Source organism: Ovis canadensis, chromosome 19 (assembly GCF_042477335.2).
Source record: "Ovis canadensis isolate MfBH-ARS-UI-01 breed Bighorn chromosome 19, ARS-UI_OviCan_v2, whole genome shotgun sequence".
In the NCBI taxonomy this organism is placed as follows: domain Eukaryota; kingdom Metazoa; phylum Chordata; class Mammalia; order Artiodactyla; family Bovidae; genus Ovis; species Ovis canadensis.
In genome coordinates this window covers 67,130,519-67,145,105 of record NC_091263.1, presented here as the reverse complement: position 1 = coordinate 67,145,105, position 14,587 = coordinate 67,130,519, and the positions used below count along the sequence as shown (strand labels likewise).

General features: G+C 62.4%; 1 protein-coding gene across 5 annotated transcripts in view; it reads left to right on the top strand.

Moving 5' to 3' along the window:
• The window catches only part of NBEAL2 (neurobeachin like 2), a 30,365-nt gene that overhangs the window by 7,474 nt on the left and 8,304 nt on the right, over window positions 1–14,587 (top strand). For 2 of the 5 annotated variants that reach the window (XR_011250828.1, XM_069561614.1), the window contains exons 2-30: window positions 1,568–1,656; window positions 1,733–1,861; window positions 1,960–2,041; window positions 2,124–2,248; window positions 2,417–2,499; window positions 4,232–4,317; window positions 4,410–4,692; window positions 4,846–4,952; window positions 5,440–5,520; window positions 6,907–6,990; window positions 7,393–7,491; window positions 7,785–8,392; window positions 8,475–8,607; window positions 8,687–8,806; window positions 9,006–9,327; window positions 9,545–9,627; window positions 9,730–9,822; window positions 10,007–10,181; window positions 10,307–10,440; window positions 10,796–10,955; window positions 11,164–11,266; window positions 11,438–11,591; window positions 11,703–11,861; window positions 12,047–12,206; window positions 12,381–12,466; window positions 12,636–13,142; window positions 13,773–13,951; window positions 14,032–14,191; window positions 14,424–14,561. Coding sequence is in view for 4 of the 5 variants with exons in the window: in XM_069561614.1 (XP_069417715.1) it covers window positions 1,568–1,656; window positions 1,733–1,861; window positions 1,960–2,041; window positions 2,124–2,248; window positions 2,417–2,499; window positions 4,232–4,317; window positions 4,410–4,692; window positions 4,846–4,952; window positions 5,440–5,520; window positions 6,907–6,990; window positions 7,393–7,491; window positions 7,785–8,392; window positions 8,475–8,607; window positions 8,687–8,806; window positions 9,006–9,327; window positions 9,545–9,627; window positions 9,730–9,822; window positions 10,007–10,181; window positions 10,307–10,440; window positions 10,796–10,955; window positions 11,164–11,266; window positions 11,438–11,591; window positions 11,703–11,861; window positions 12,047–12,206; window positions 12,381–12,466; window positions 12,636–13,142; window positions 13,773–13,951; window positions 14,032–14,191; window positions 14,424–14,561 (4,722 nt within the window). In the remaining variant the exon portion in view is untranslated. Of the gene's footprint in view, window positions 1–956; window positions 1,010–1,567; window positions 1,657–1,732; window positions 1,862–1,959; window positions 2,042–2,123; window positions 2,249–2,416; window positions 2,500–4,231; window positions 4,318–4,409; window positions 4,693–4,845; window positions 4,953–5,439; window positions 5,521–6,906; window positions 6,991–7,392; window positions 7,492–7,784; window positions 8,393–8,474; window positions 8,608–8,686; window positions 8,807–9,005; window positions 9,328–9,544; window positions 9,628–9,729; window positions 9,823–10,006; window positions 10,182–10,306; window positions 10,441–10,795; window positions 10,956–11,163; window positions 11,267–11,437; window positions 11,592–11,702; window positions 11,862–12,046; window positions 12,207–12,380; window positions 12,467–12,635; window positions 13,143–13,772; window positions 13,952–14,031; window positions 14,192–14,423; window positions 14,562–14,587 lie in introns of those variants that run through there. The other 3 variants (XM_069561615.1, XM_069561617.1, XM_069561616.1) reach the window with 3 other exon arrangements.

Here is a 14,587-nt window from a genome sequence, read left to right as displayed (position 1 = left end):
CTCTGTGACAAAATGTATGAGAGGGTTCAACCACGGGGCGGAGGGCTGCTCTGCCACAGTTTCTGGGGGGCCTGGCCCAGTCTGCTGGGGTCAGGCCCTCTTCCCCTGGAGCCCGTTCAGTCCTGGCCCTGTGGTGTGAGGCCCACAAGTGGCCAAAACATGAGCTGTCCATGCAGATAGTTGTGCAGGTCCTGGAGTTGAGGTCTTGGCAGCCGGGGAACAGGCTTGGGGTGTTGCCTGTGATGAGTCCCTGGCCCGTAAAGTTTCTCCACCTTAGTCCCTGTCCTTCCCCTCTGCCCCTGGGAAAGAAAGTTGCCTTCTGGGCCCTACTGTTAGATGGGAGCTCCAGATGACGCCAGTGTCGAAGGAGGGAAGGTGGAAGGATGGAAGGAGGAGCTTAGTTCCAGGCCACCACCCACTCTATGCCCTGGGAGGAGCTTAGAGGTCAGGGCTGTCTGGGGCTTACCTGTGTGCCTGCAGCAAGAGACCTGCAGGGCCAATGGGGAGCCAAGACAAGACTTGGCTTGAGGGCAAGGCAAAGGTATGGATGAGTCCTCCAGTATTATTTCCTGGGCCAGAGGCCTCAGACCCTGCTCAGGGAGCTGTGGGTGCCCTGAATGAAGGGCACTATTGTAGTAGGGACCACAGGCTGTCCCTAGATAGGCCGGACTTCACGCCTATACAGCTAGTTTCTGTCCACAAACTCCACCCAGGGCAGTGTGACCCCCGCCCCTTTGTGCTGCAGGCCCCACCCCCGGTGCTAGGCTGGGTCCTTCGCAGCTTCTTTTGCTGGGCCCTGGGTGCCCCAGGCCCCCCCACATCCCTGCGGTCTGCTGGGAGGAAGCGGCCCCCTTCCCCCACCGTGACTCTGCGCTTCCTGCCCCAGGGGCCAGGGCGGGAGGGGACATTTCCCGTTCACACCAAAGTTTCCCTGGCTGGTGGCGCCCAGACCTGGGCTCAGCCGCTGTCGCTCTTGCCCATGGAACCAGCTCTGGGACCTGGGGTCCAGGTAACCAGCCAGGGTGGGTGGAGGTTCCTGGGGCGAGGTCAGGCATTGCGCCTGCACATGTGGGTGGGGTGTGTGTGCATGGCTCTGCTGCCTGGTCAATGGTGCACATGCATCCTGAGATGTACAGTCCAGGAAGGTTTCCTGGAGGTGGTGCCTGCGAAGCTGGGAGAAGGTAGCAGACGAGAGCCCAGCCCATAGCTTTGGATTCAGGGAGGCTAGTGGGTTGGAGACCTGTAGTCCCAGCACCCTTGTGGGCCACAGCCACACTCTAGACGTGTACACACTTAAGCTCCTCCCCTGCTGGTGTCAGGCTTGCCTGGATCCCTAAGAGTTTAGGAAGTGGGAGCAGAGACCGGGAGGCCAAGAAGTGCAGACGGGGGTGCCTGGGAGTGGTCAGTATGTCGGGCAGTCCTCTGGTGCTGACCTTCCACTTCCTGTCTTCCCCCCCTTTCTCTCCCCACCCCCCAACCTCCCCTCCCGCTCTGCCTGCAATCTCTCTCCACCCCCATTCACTCCCCACCTCTGTCCACTGTGCCCCTTCTGTGCCCTCCCTTGCAGAAGGACCTGGGCTACCTGCAGCAGTGGCTGCAGGCCTTTGTGGGTGCCTTTGAGAAGAGCATCTCCCTCTTCTCTCTGGAGCCACGCAGGTGAGGCTGGAGCTCCTCAGAGGGTGGGAGACTGAGGGGTCCTCGGTGCCCAGTGACGCCTCCCTGCCCCCTGCAGGCCAGAGGAGGTGGGTGCCGAGGTGCCGCTGCTCCCTCTGGACGTGCTGCATGTGCTGGCCGAGCAGCTGGACACCAGGGACCTGGAACAAGCCCTGCTGCTGCTCAAGCTCTTCATCATCCTCTGTAGGTGGGTCCCTGTTGTCTTCACGGTGGGAGGGCATGGAGCTGGGGCCCGGGGTAGGGGCTGGCATATCACTGGGACCTCTCCCATCATTCACTCATCAGGAACCCTGAGAACGTAGAGGCGGGCTGGGGCCGGGTGCTGGCGCCCCGGGTGCTGGCGCTGCTGACCCAGTTGGTGGCCGAGGTGAGGTGGCCTCTACCCTGGGGGTGGCAGGTGGTAGCCACGGCCCAGCTAACACCCTTCCACCCTCTCCGTCTGCCTATAGCTGAAAGGACCCCCATCACCGCAGGAGGACCGTGGGCCTCAGCTAGAGATTGTAGCCCTGCATGCCCTGCTTCTCTGTGAGGGCCTCTTCGACCCATACCAGACCTGGCGGCGCCAGCACAGGGGGTGAGAGGTGGCCCCCTGGCAGAGGACCCAGAGAAGACCGGGGAGAGGATTGGGGTGGCCCACGTGCAGGGGTGGAAGGGGCGGGGTGCAGGCCCCTGAGGGGGTGTGACCCAGGAGGAGTGAAGCGCTGGCCTCACCTTGGCCCCTACCCCATCCCTGCCCCCCCAGGGAAGTCATCAGCGCCAAGGAGAAGAGCAAATACAAGTTCCCTCCAGCTGCTTTGCCCTCTGAATTCAGCGCCTTTTTCCGAGGTCAGGCCCCACCCCCATCCCACTCCGCTCCATCTGGCCCCGCCCTCAAACCTGAGCCCCTTCCTGTGGTTTCCCCATCGCACATGCAGTAAGGACCCACTTACTGCGGCTGCGCTTGGTGCTGGGAGAAGGAATGTGAATGGGCCTCTATAGGGAAATGGGAGTTTAGGGGCATAGAGGAGAGGAAGGGCATGTCTGCATAAAATGAGTAATGTCTTTTCTGAGGGGGGAATTGATTTGCCTTCCTGCTTCTCTCCTATCTCCTGGATCCCTCCAGTGACTTGTACCCCATTCTGGCCTGGACCGTTTTCAAACTGTCTGGTCCAGTCTTTTTGTCCCTGTAGCTCCACCCGGTCTCCTCACTTCCGCATGACAGTCTCTACAGTAGGTGTCCCCCCTTCCTGCTAACCCCTCAGCACATCTCTAGGCACCTGTTCTCCCTGGGCACCTTATGCCCCTGGGTCTCCTCTCTCCTCTCATTGGAAGGAGACTGGCCAGGATCTCAGATGGGCCTAGGGCAGGGTCTTTCCTGGTGGCTCAGATGGTAAAGGAATCCGCCTGCAATGTGGGAGACCTGGGTTCGATCTCTAGGTCGGGAAGATCCCCTGGAGAAGGAAATGGCAACCCACTCCAGTATTCTTGCCTGGAGAATCCCCTGGACAGAGGAGCCTGGCGGGCTACAGTCCATGGAATCGCAAAGAGTTGCACATGACTGAGCGACTTGCACTAAGCCACTACGAGGGCAGGGTGCTGCCTGGACAGGGGCAGGCCAGCTTGGGAAGGCGGTGGTGTATTGGGCTAGAAAATATCTCAGTGTTTCTGGGTTGCCCCAGGGAGCCGTGGGCTTGGGTCTGGAGTGGGGGCAACACCTCCAAGAGGGGAGATGCCCCTGGGGAGTTCCCTGGCTCTGCTGTTCCACAGCCTGAGTACTCTTCTTAATACATGCACGATTTTGTTCTCCGTGCCGTAAATTCCTCTGTGGGGCCCTGACACCCTCAGAATCCCATCCTGCTCCTCCCCACAGCCTTCCTTTCCAGCCCCCTCTCACTCTCTGCTCTCCAGCCATGGTCCTGTTCCTAGGGAAGCCTCCCACCCCATCCCACCAGTCAAGGCAGCCCTGCATGGCCCCAGCCCCCACACACTCATGTGACCCAGAGCTGGTCCTTTCTGCTCTCTGGGTTTCAGTTCATGTCCTGGCATCCTGTCCAGCTTGGCTGGAGCAGAGCCAGGTGGGCCTCCCAGATATGACGCTGTGAAAGCCCCTAGAAGTCCCAGTGCGGGTGTGGGGGATGGGGTGTGGGGCATCTGTGTGGTAGACACTGAGGGCCCCCAGAGCTGCTCACGGCAAGCTCCAACTGTCACAGCGCAGAGGGACCAGATTTGCATCTAAGAAACTAAACCCTAGGTTGCCGTGGGGAAGTGTGTATGGGGGGCGCTCACCCTGGGGTCCTCACTTTCAGGATTAAGGATACAGGGGTCTGGCTAGGCTCTCAGGGCAGGGCCATGCCCCTTACAAGCTCCCCAGAGAAGGGCTGTGTCCTCCTGAGAAACCCTGGCACAGAGTCACGACACTTCAGAGGCTCCGAGCGCAGAACCAGTCTTCTCCCTGAGATGTGATCTCCCAGCCTCTGTTCTGTGGCCTAGCCACCCCAGGGCACCCACCTCTTGTGTGGCCCCTGGACCCACAGCCCTGCAAGCTTGCTGACCTTGTCTTGCCCCCTCCCCCGTCCAGAGAGCCTGCAAGATGCAGACCGCTTGCCTTCTGTGCTCCTGCTGCGTCTCATCCACCTCTTCGGAGCTGTTCTTGCAGGAGGGAAGGTAGGCTGGGAGGAGCCTGTGGGCCAGGGAGTGGCTGTCTTGGGGTCTCTCTGCTGGGTGAACCCACTCCCCATCTCTGCCCACACCTGCAGGAGAACGGGCAGAAGGCTGTGAGTGCCGGCTCTGTGCAGGGCCTGCTGGGTGTGGTGCGGGGCTGGGGCCACAGGCCAGCCCAGGACCCCCACCTGGTGCCGCTGGCCCTGGAGGTGCTGGTGGGTGCCGTACACGTCTTGCATGCCAGCCGCGCACCCCCGCGGGGGCCAGAGCTCCGAGCCCTGCTGGAGGGCTACTTCCGCGTCCTTAATACCGACTGGCCAGCCGGGCCAAGCCCAGACCCTGAAGAAGCCCATGTCACCCTGCGGGTCAGCATGCTCGGTGTGTATGCCCTCTCGGGGAGGTGGCATTAGCAGGGGAAGCCCCAAGGGTGATGGAAAGGCTGGCCTGGGCAGCATGGGAGGAAGGTTTTAGGCTGACCAGAGGTGCTGCTGGCAAGAGGCTTGGCGGGGCTGACCCTTGACCCCTCCACAGATGCCATCCCAATGATGCTGGCGTGCGAGGACCGGCCAGTGCTGCAGGCCACCTTCCTCAGCAACAACTGCTTTGAACACCTGATTCGCCTCATCCAGAACAGCAAGGTGGGCGGGGCCCAGGTCAGGGGCCTGGAACCGGAGGCTTGGGGGCACCATGTGTGGATGCTGAGCAAACGGGCTGGATGGGCTGGGGCTGGTGGGGTGGCTTGCTCTTCAGTGGGAGGGCCTGGCATCAGGATGCTCTGGACCCCATAGGAAGAGGGTGTCATAGAAGGATGGGAGCTGCCCTGGCCCCCCGTTTCCCTTCTCCCCAGTCCCAGGTGTCGGGCAGGAGGGAAAGCTCAGCTGTTTCGGATGCAGTGTCTACTCCTGCCCACTCATCTGCCCCCGGCGCTGTCCCTCTGGGCAGGTGTGGGTGGCTCAGCTTCCTGCTCTGCTCTCGTGCCGGGGGGCACTTGGCCTGGGGCTCAGGGCACATCCTTGCCTTTGGGGGGAGCCCTGGCAGCCTCCCCAGGTCCTGCTCTAACCCCACCCTTCCCTCATCTTTTCTCTCCTCTGCCCCTCCACCTTATGCTCTCCTGCATCCCCACAGCTGTACCTGCAGGCCCGGGCGCCCCCTGAGGGGGACAGTGACCTGGCTACCCGGTTACTGACTGAGCCCGATGTCCAGAAGGTACCACCCTCAGGCCGACACCACCTCAGTCACGCACATCCCTGGGCATGTACCCCTTGGGGCTCCCTCTGAGCCTTTCTGCAGTTTGCAGGGGGAGCAAGCAGATCTGTGTGAGGCCTGGTGGAGCCTAGTGATGGGGCTGGGTCCCCCACGCGCTCTCACCGGCCTTCCAGATCCCCAGCCCAAGGAGCCGCACAGGAGGGATCTGTGCCCTGCTTGGTGTTAGTCCTGGGAGCTGGGGTTTGGCTTTGCCGAGCCAGAAGGAACCTTCGATACTCAACCACCCACCTCCATTGCACCAAAGCAGAAACAGGAGGCCAGATACTCAGGGATTTGGCTGTGGGCACTCACAGAGGGGGTCCCTCACATGGGGCCACTTCTTTGCTTGAATCCTTGTACTTGCCCTAAGCAGGTCCCTGGGAGTTCCCCATCCCCTCATGACCTCATGCCGTGCCCCCTGCTCACCTCACCTGTGGGCTCCAGGAGGCTGTAGGGTGTTGGTTGGGGGCTCTTCATGGGGTACCCCCTCTGTGGCTCGATACCTGGGCCCCCATGTCTGGAGCCCCGCCCTGGCTCTGGCCTCATGAAGCAGCCCCGTGTGTCTATTGCACTTGGCTGTTTCCTGAGAACCTGCAGGTCCATTCCTCTACAAAGCAGGCGAGACTGGTGAGACCCCTGCTTTTTACAGATGAGGAATCTGAAGCCTGGACAGGGGAAAAAGATGGCCTGAGATCCCCTAGGGAGTCGGGCAGAGCTGGGGCCAAGGGCCCCATGGAGCTGAAATACAGTCTAGCACCTGCTGACACACAAGTCCTCCTGACCCTCACCGCCTCAGTAGGGCAGGGTGAAGGAGTAACATGCCTTGGGCTGTTGGGTCTGTCCAGGCTGAGCCTCTGTCCCCACCTGGATCTAGGGGAAAGGGGCAGGTTAGGACTTAAAGGTCTCGAAGGTTCTTTTGGTTCTAACATCCTGTGATTGATTGTCCCTAAATCCCCCGACTCCCTGTCAATCATCATGGGTGATGGGGCACTTGCCAGCCTGCCTGCACGTGTGTCTAGCTTGGGTGGGGATGGGTGGAGACCGAGGCCTATGAACCCACCAGACAGTGATGGGCAGAGGGCTGCGGCAAAAGTGTTCACTGGTGATCTTCCCAGGCTCGGCTTCTTCCAGCCTCTCTATCAGAGTGGGTCTTGCCAAGCTGTTCAGAGGGGGCCCTAAGGTCAGGGTGAAGGTCACAGTAGTTTGGGCAAAGGTAGACACTCTGGTGTCCATGTAAGGGTGCCACCCTCTTGGGGCCCCCAAGCCCACTCAGCTACTGGCCTGGGTGCTGCCCCTGTAGTGACATCCTGGCACCTGCCTCTCCTGACTGCCCCTCCTCACCCCAAGGTACTGGACCAGGACACAGACGCCATTGCGGTCCACGTGGTCAGAGTGCTGACCTGCATCATGAGTGGCTCCCCCTCCGCCAAGGTGAGGATGCTGCCGTCACGCTGCGGTAGGGCCATGGGGTAGGGTTAAATAGAGTGGGTCTGGCTGATGGCTGTCAGAGCAAGTGAGCTGGGGAGGTAGCCATCCTGCCCTCTGGGGTACAGATCAGCCCATGGGGCAGGTATGGTCATTCGTCATTAGTCCTAGGAGCTGGGTGTCTTGGCTGGAGGGGAACGGATGCTTGTGGCTGACCACCATCTGTAGCCCTCCGAGGCAGAGCCGTTCGCCCCAGTCCCGCCATGGGTCCCCGCCCCTACTATCACCGTGACCCAGAGTCAGAGCTGGGCGAGGGAGCCCTGAACCTCCTCCAAGCTTCCCATGGGTTGTGAGCGTGCCCTGGGGCCCACATCCGTGCTCACGCCTTTTCCACCCGTCCTGGCACAGGAGGTGTTTAAGGAGCGCATTGGCTACCCTCACCTGCACGAGGTCCTGCAGAGCCACGGCCCCCCTACCCATCGGCTGTTGCAAGAGCTGCTCAACATGGTGAGGGCAGGGGCTGGGGGTCAGGGCCCCCATGGGCAGCCAGGACTGAGTCAGGGCAAGCATGGAAATGAGCTCTCCGCTTTGGGGGACCATGCTGACTGTGGCCCGTACACAGTGTGACCTGTGTCCTGACCTTGTGTGTCAGGGTCATGGGCGAGGATTCCAAGCTGCATGGGGTCCAGAAGCTATTGCTTGTTAGCAAGTCCCAGGATGATGCAGGCAGTCCCACTGTTGCGAGGGTGGCCTGTCCCATGCCAGCTGGCTGGGGGCTAGCCCATCCTCTCCCCCAACAGGCTGTGGAGGGCGACCACAGCATGTGTCCCCCACCGCCGATCCGCAACGAGCAGCCAGTGCTGGTGCTGATGAGGTGGCTGCCGACCCTGCCCACGGCCGAGCTGCGGCTCTTCCTAGCACAGCGCCTCTGGTGGCTCTGTGACAGCTGCCCTGCCAGCCGTGCCACGTGCGTGCAGGCCGGTCTGGTGGGCTGCCTTCTGGAGACGCTCAGCGAGGGGGTAGCCCTGGGGGCCCGCTGCCAGGAACAGTTGTTGGCACTGCTGCAAGCACTGGGCCACGTGTCGCTAAGGCCCTCGGAGCTGCGTCGCTTGCTTCGCCCGCCACCAGGGTTGGACTTGGGGCCAGGCGGAGCAGAGGCTGGGCAGGCCCGCCACGCAGGTGCCATCATCCGTGCGCTCTCTGGCATGGCCCGGCACCAGGGCCCAGCACGAGCCCTACGCTACTTTGACCTAACACCCAGCATGGCGGGCATCATGGTCCCCCCTGTGCAGCGCTGGCCAGGCCCTGGTTTCACCTTCCATGCCTGGCTCTGTCTGCACCCCACGGCTGGAGCGCCTGCCCCTGCCCCCACCCCCACCCGGCCGCTCCAGCGGAAGCAGCTGTACAGGTAGGTGACTGCCAGGGGTCAGGGCATGCTGCCAGGGTGAGCGGGAGAACCAGCAGGCTTAACTGGCTTGGCTGGCCCTCAGCTTCTTCACCAGCAGCGGCTCGGGGTTTGAAGCCTTCTTCACGGCGGCTGGGACCCTGGTGGTGGCTGTGTGCACCCGGAAGGAATACTTGACCATGAGCTTGCCTGAAGTGTCCTTTGCCGACTCTTCCTGGGTGAGCCTCCATCCTCACGTGGCCCAGGGTGGTGCAGGGGGCACCAGGGCCTCACCTGATCTCGTGACTTCTGTTGTAGCACTGTGTGGCCATAGTCCATGTGCCCGGGCGCCGGCCCTTCAGCCAGAACCTGGTCCATGTCTACAAAGACGGCCATCTGGTCAAGATGGCACCCCTTCGCTGCCCTTCCCTTAGTGAGGTGTGCTAGGCTGGGTTTGGGGAGGTTTGGGTAGCTGGGGGGCCTTGGACAGGGTGGGCCCTGGAGCCCCTGTTTCCCTCCCCCAACCCAACAGGCCTCAGCCTCTGGGGTCTGTGCAGCCATGGGAGTCCCTGAGGAAGGTGGAACCCCAGGCTGTAACATGACCTGACCAACTGACCCCCAACCCTGGCCCCCACAGCCTTTCTCGTCCTGCTGTATCGGGTCTGCTGGGCACCGCACAACGACCACCACCACGGGGCTGCCTGCGCCACCGGGCCCCGCCGCCCTGGCTCACACTCACCCCTCACTCACCCGCTCCCAGTCAGTCCCGGCCACCACAGGGCTTGGCTGGGGGTCCGGGCTGGTGGCCCCCCTGCAGGAGGGCAGCATCAGCTCTACCCTTGCCGGCACGCAGGACACTCGGTGGGGCAGCCCCACCTCCCTGGAGGGCGAGCTGGGGGCTGTGGCCATCTTCCATGAAGCCCTGCAGGCGGCCGCCCTGCGCGTCCTATGCGCCCTGGGTATGCAGCGTGCTCCCCACGCCCCGCCCCAGCCCTACCCCTGTTCCCAGGACCCAAGAGGTTGGGTCTCACAAAGTGTCCAGGCCTGAAAGAAGGGCTCCAGTGGGGAGTAGGTATCCCCAAGGGTCTGTCCTCTGATCAGGCAGAGAAGAGGCAGGCTCTGGGTGGGGTCTGGCTGCAAGCCCAACCAGGTCTGAAGCCCCCTGCCCACCTCCAGGGCCCAATGAGACAGCACCCTTCAAGCCTGAGGGTGAACTGCATGAACTTGGCGCCAAACTGCTCCTCCATTACTCACCTCAGGTATGGGGGCTGGGCAGTTGGCTCAATCTCCCCCTGGTTCCCGCCCTCTATCTCCTGCCTCCCCCTGTCCCACACTGAGCCTTGCTTACCCCCTGTTCCCAGGCCTGTAAGAACAACATCTGCTTGGACCTGTCCCCTGGCCATGGGTTGGATGGCCGGCTTACGGGCCATAGAGTGGAAACCTGGGACGTGAAGGTGTGTGCCCATGTGGACAGTGTGTGTAGGAAGTGTGAGCACTGCAACTTGTGTGCAGGGTGGGAGTGGCTCTGTGTCCTGGGAGGTCCTGAGGAGACCCAGGATTCCAGGTTGGAGGGTCTGCTTGGGTGGAGGGGGCAGGAGATGAAGGGGTGCTGCCCTCACGGAGGCTCCCTGCCCACAGGATGTGGTGAACTGTGTGGGAGGCATGGGTGCCCTGCTGCCCTTGCTGGAGCGAGTGGCTGCACAACCCCAGGAAGCCGAGGCAGGTCCAGCAGAAACACATGACCTTGTGGGGCCCGAACTGACCTCTGGCCACAATGTCCAGGGCCTGCTTCTCCCACTGGGCAAGTCCTCAGGTAAAGTGTCCCTGGTGCCTGTGTTGGTGAGAGAAGACCTTGGCCTGGCAGGGGGCTGGAGTGCTTGAGGTCTCACAGCCCGACAGGCCTTTGACGCACACCTGTCCCCTTCCTGGTGGCGGCAGAGAAGCGAATGGAGAAGAATGCAGTGGCTGCCTTTCTGCTGATGCTGCGGAACTTCCTGCAGGGCCACCCTGTGAATCAGGAGAGCCTGGTGCATTGCCAGGGCCCTGCCATCATCGGGGCCCTCCTGCGCAAGGTGAGGCCTGCTGGGGCAGGCGGGGCCTCATTTGACCAAGGGGCTGTTGGTTGGAGGGACAAAGCCGGGGCGCCTGATGCCATCAGTCAGGGAGGGCCTCCTGGGAGAGGTGGCATTTGAAAGGAGGGGCAGGGTTGGGCCGAGAGGGTCTGGGGAAGTACCAGCACAGGCTAGGGCAGGACACTCACACAGGAGGCCAGGAGCTTGTACTTCAGGGGGCAGGGGGCCCCCAGAGGGTTTGTAGCAGGCAGGATGTTTGTGTCCATCTACCTGCGCAGGGCAGGGTGGAAACTGGGAGGCCTGACAGCAGGTGGACAGGGCCTGACATCTCACCCCAGCTCCTGCCCCCACCCAGGTCCCCAGCTGGGCCATGGACATGAATGTGCTCATGTCTGCCCAGCTGCTGATGGAGCAGGTGGCAGCCGAGGGCAGTGGGCCCCTCCTGTACCTGCTCTACCAGCATTTGCTCTTCAACTTTCACCTCTGGACCCTCAGCGACTTCGCTGTGCGCCTGGGTAGGTGTGCTGACTTGGGTGAGGGGATGCCGTCAGCCAGGGTGGCAGTGGACGTTCTCAGAGGTTATAGCCCTGTAGCTGATCTGAGGGGATGATGACCCTCCCCTGGTCGGGGTGGGGGGTCTGGCAGTGGCATGGCCCTGTCCTGGAGGATGGAAGGGACCCAGCTCAGCATGGTGGGCTGAGCCCTCTGCTGATGCCCGCTCAGGCCACATCCAGTACGTGTCTAGCATAGTCCGTGAGCACAGACAGAAGCTGCGGAAGAAGTATGGGGTCCAGTTCATTCTTGATGCCCTGCGTGTCCACTACAGGTGAGGCTGGCAGGGGCAGATGGGCTGGGGTGCTGATGCTCCAGCCTCCGGCCTTGGGGGCAGGTCTGTACAGCCCCCAGCTCACCTGCCAGCCCTCCTTGTTCTCGCCTCCCTTCCGTGCCCCGGTGGTTTCCCTGGCCCTGGGTGACGTCTCTGCTGGGACCTGCCCAGTCCGCAGCGCGAGCGCCCCCTAGCCGCCGACGACCTGCGCACAGTGCAGACGTCACTCCTGGGCCTGGCCCGGGAGTTTCTGGTGCGGAGCTCTACCGCTGATGACCTGCAGGTGGTGCTAAACTTTCTGGCGGCCTCGGGTGATGATGGCCAGGTAGGCTGGAGGTTGGCAGAGGTGAAGCCTGGATGAGGGGTAGAGCGTGGACCATGTTGCGGGCCTTGGGTGGGGGCGGGGCGCGCTCAGCGTAAGCCTTTGTGTCCCCAGGTGGTGGGTGCGCTCGACCTGCTGCTGGCTCTGCTGCAGGGCTCCCCAGCACAGGAGTCTCTGGCTGTCTTCCTGCTGGAGCCAGGGAACCTTGAGGTGCTGCTGGCACTGCTGGTGAGGCCGAGGCCCATGCCCTTGCTGCCCGACCGAGTCTGCAAGGTACATCTAGCTCCTCCCGAACCCTGCATTCTCATTCACTGGGGCCCCTGCCTGAGTCCAGGGAGGGGCAGAAGGCCCCGGGCTAGTGGGTGGAGCTGTCTTTGCAGGCCCCTCTTGGAGCCCCACCCCTGTGTGGTGGCTTACCCTCCTACAGTAACTCCTTCCCCTTGATGACCCCCACACAGATCCTACGCAGACTGCAACAGAATGAGCGCTTACCTGAGCGCAGCCGTCAGCGGCTCCGGCTGCGAGAGTGTGGTCTCCAGGGTCTCGTTGCCTGCCTGCCAGAGGGTGCCGTTTCCCCCCAGCTCTGCCAGGGCCTCTACAAGCTGTTCCTGGGGGCAGGTACAACCTGGGTGGGGCCACGAGGCAGGCCAGGTAGAGGGATGACATGGATCCAGGAGACAGGGCAGGTGGGAATCAGGAAGGTGTTGGTCCAAGAGCCGAGGCTGAGCCAGCAGCGGGGCACAGTCCCCCTCTGGGGTCAGTCCCTCAGGCCTTTTCTGACCATCTTCCCAGATTGCCTGAATCTCTCTGATCTGTTGGCTGTGGTGCAGCTGTCCCTCCAGGCCGACCTCAGCGTCCGCCTAGACATTTGTCGTCAGGTGAGTGGAAAATGAAAGCTTTGTTGGGGTGTGGGGTGGCTTCCACCCTGAGGGCTTTGCCTGCCTAGGATGAGGGGTCTCTGCAGGCCTCCTGTGCAAAGACCCCCTGAGGAGGGGTTGGGACAGGCTGTCGAGTGAGTCCCTCACTTCCTGTGCCCTGGCCCGACAGCTCTTCCACCTCATCTACGGACAGCCAGACATAGTGCGGCTGCTGGCCCGCCAGGCCGGCTGGCAGGATGTGCTGACCCGGCTGTTTGTCCTGGAAGCTGTCACAGCCGGCAGTCCCCTGCCCTTTACCCCTGAGCCACCCACCTCCCCAGAGCCAGCCTCACACAAGCCACCCACTGAGTCTCCTGAACCTTCGGACGTCTTCCTGCCCCCAGAGGCCCCTGACCCTGACGCCTTTTACCACGCCCTCTCCCCGTTCGCCACCCCCTTTGAGCTGGGCCTGGAGCGGGCCAGTGTGAGCTCAGGGAATACTGCCGGTGGTGGCAGCAGCAGCGGGACTGTCACTCCGGCCAGCCAGCCTGGCACACCGTCCCCGCTTGATGGACCCCGGCCCTTCCTTATGGCCCAAGGCCGCCACAGCTCCAGTCTCTCCAATGTGCTGGAGGACGGCAGCCTGCCAGAGCCCACCATCAGTGGGGATGACACCTCCAATACCAGCAACCCTCAGGTGAGGCGGGCCCTGAGGTAGGGCTCCTTGGGGACCCAGGGCAGCCAGTGGAGCTTTTCCAGAGGTGTGGTACTGTTTGACATCAGGGCTGTGGCAGCTAGTCGGGTCCAGTGCTTCCCCCTCATAACTTTCCTCTGCAGTGTGTTCTCTCAGGGGTGGCAGATATTCCAGAGCAGGACAACTCGTGCTGAGACAGTTGGGGGCACTTGCCAGGCTTTGGAAGGCCCTTGAGAGCCTGTGGGCCATGGGCTTTTCAGGGCAGAGAGCAGCACGGCTCTAAGAGTCCTACCTTGTGCTTTCTGGATCTGGGGAGGGGCCTTTGCTTATTCAACACCATTCTTCCAGAGGGTTCCGGGATGGTCCTTGAGGCCTGTGAGGTAACCATGCAAACTGCCTCATCTCCTCTTAGGAGTCCTGGAACCCCAGGATCCTCCCCGGAACTCAGGTGGTGGTCGGGTCCCACACTGTTTGTCTAGGCCCTCAGCAGCACACTGGCTGGGCTGTTGGCCAAAGGCTCGGCCTCCTGCTATGCCTACTAGTGGGTGGGTGGAGGTGTTGAACAGGGAGGGTGGTGGGGCAGTGATTCCCTCCCTCCCCAGCCTGCACTCCACACGCCCCCTGTGTCCGCAGCAAACCTGTGAGGAGGAGCTTTGTAATCTGCTCACCAACGTGCTGTTCTCGGTGACGTGGCGGGGTGTGGATGGCAGTGACGAGGCCGCCTGGCGGGAGCGCGGCCAGGTCTTCTCCGTGCTTACCCAGCTGGGGGCCTCAGCCACGCTGGTGCGGCCACCAGACTGCATCAAGCGCAGGTGAGGGAGCAGGGCTGTGGGGAAGCCTGGGGGCCCAGAAGGCAGTCAGGTAGACACCAGAGTACCTCATTCCCCTCCAGCCTCCTGGAGATGATGCTGGAGTCAGCCCTGACTGACATCAAAGAGGCCCCCACTGGGGTCCTGGCCAGCCTCACCCAGCAGGCGCTTTGGCTGCTGCGTCTGCTGCAGGACTTCCTGTGCGCCGAGGGCCATGGTAACCAGGAGCTGTGGAGTGAGAAGGTATGGCAGCTCAGGGCAGGAGCACTGTGTTCACATGCCCCGAGGGCTCCTGGTCTGCAAAGTGGCTGAGTACACATGTGCAGTCATGGGGACCTCAGCTCTGGTATCTGTGAGCAGAGGTCTATCTGTATGTGCACTCTCTGGCCCCCAGCCCAAACCTTACCTCCCTCTCTCCTCACGGGCTTCTGGCCTCATCTGGTGATGGCCATCTGGAATATATGGTGTGTGGCAGCTCTTCGAAGGAGTGTGTAGCCTGCTGGATCGCCTGGGAGCCTGGCCACACCTGGCCAACGGCACAGCGGACCTCCGAGAGATGGCGCAGATTGGCCTGCGCCTGGTACTCGGCTACATCCTGCTGGAGGACCCGCAGGTGAGCGCAGGGCGGCTGTGGGGGAA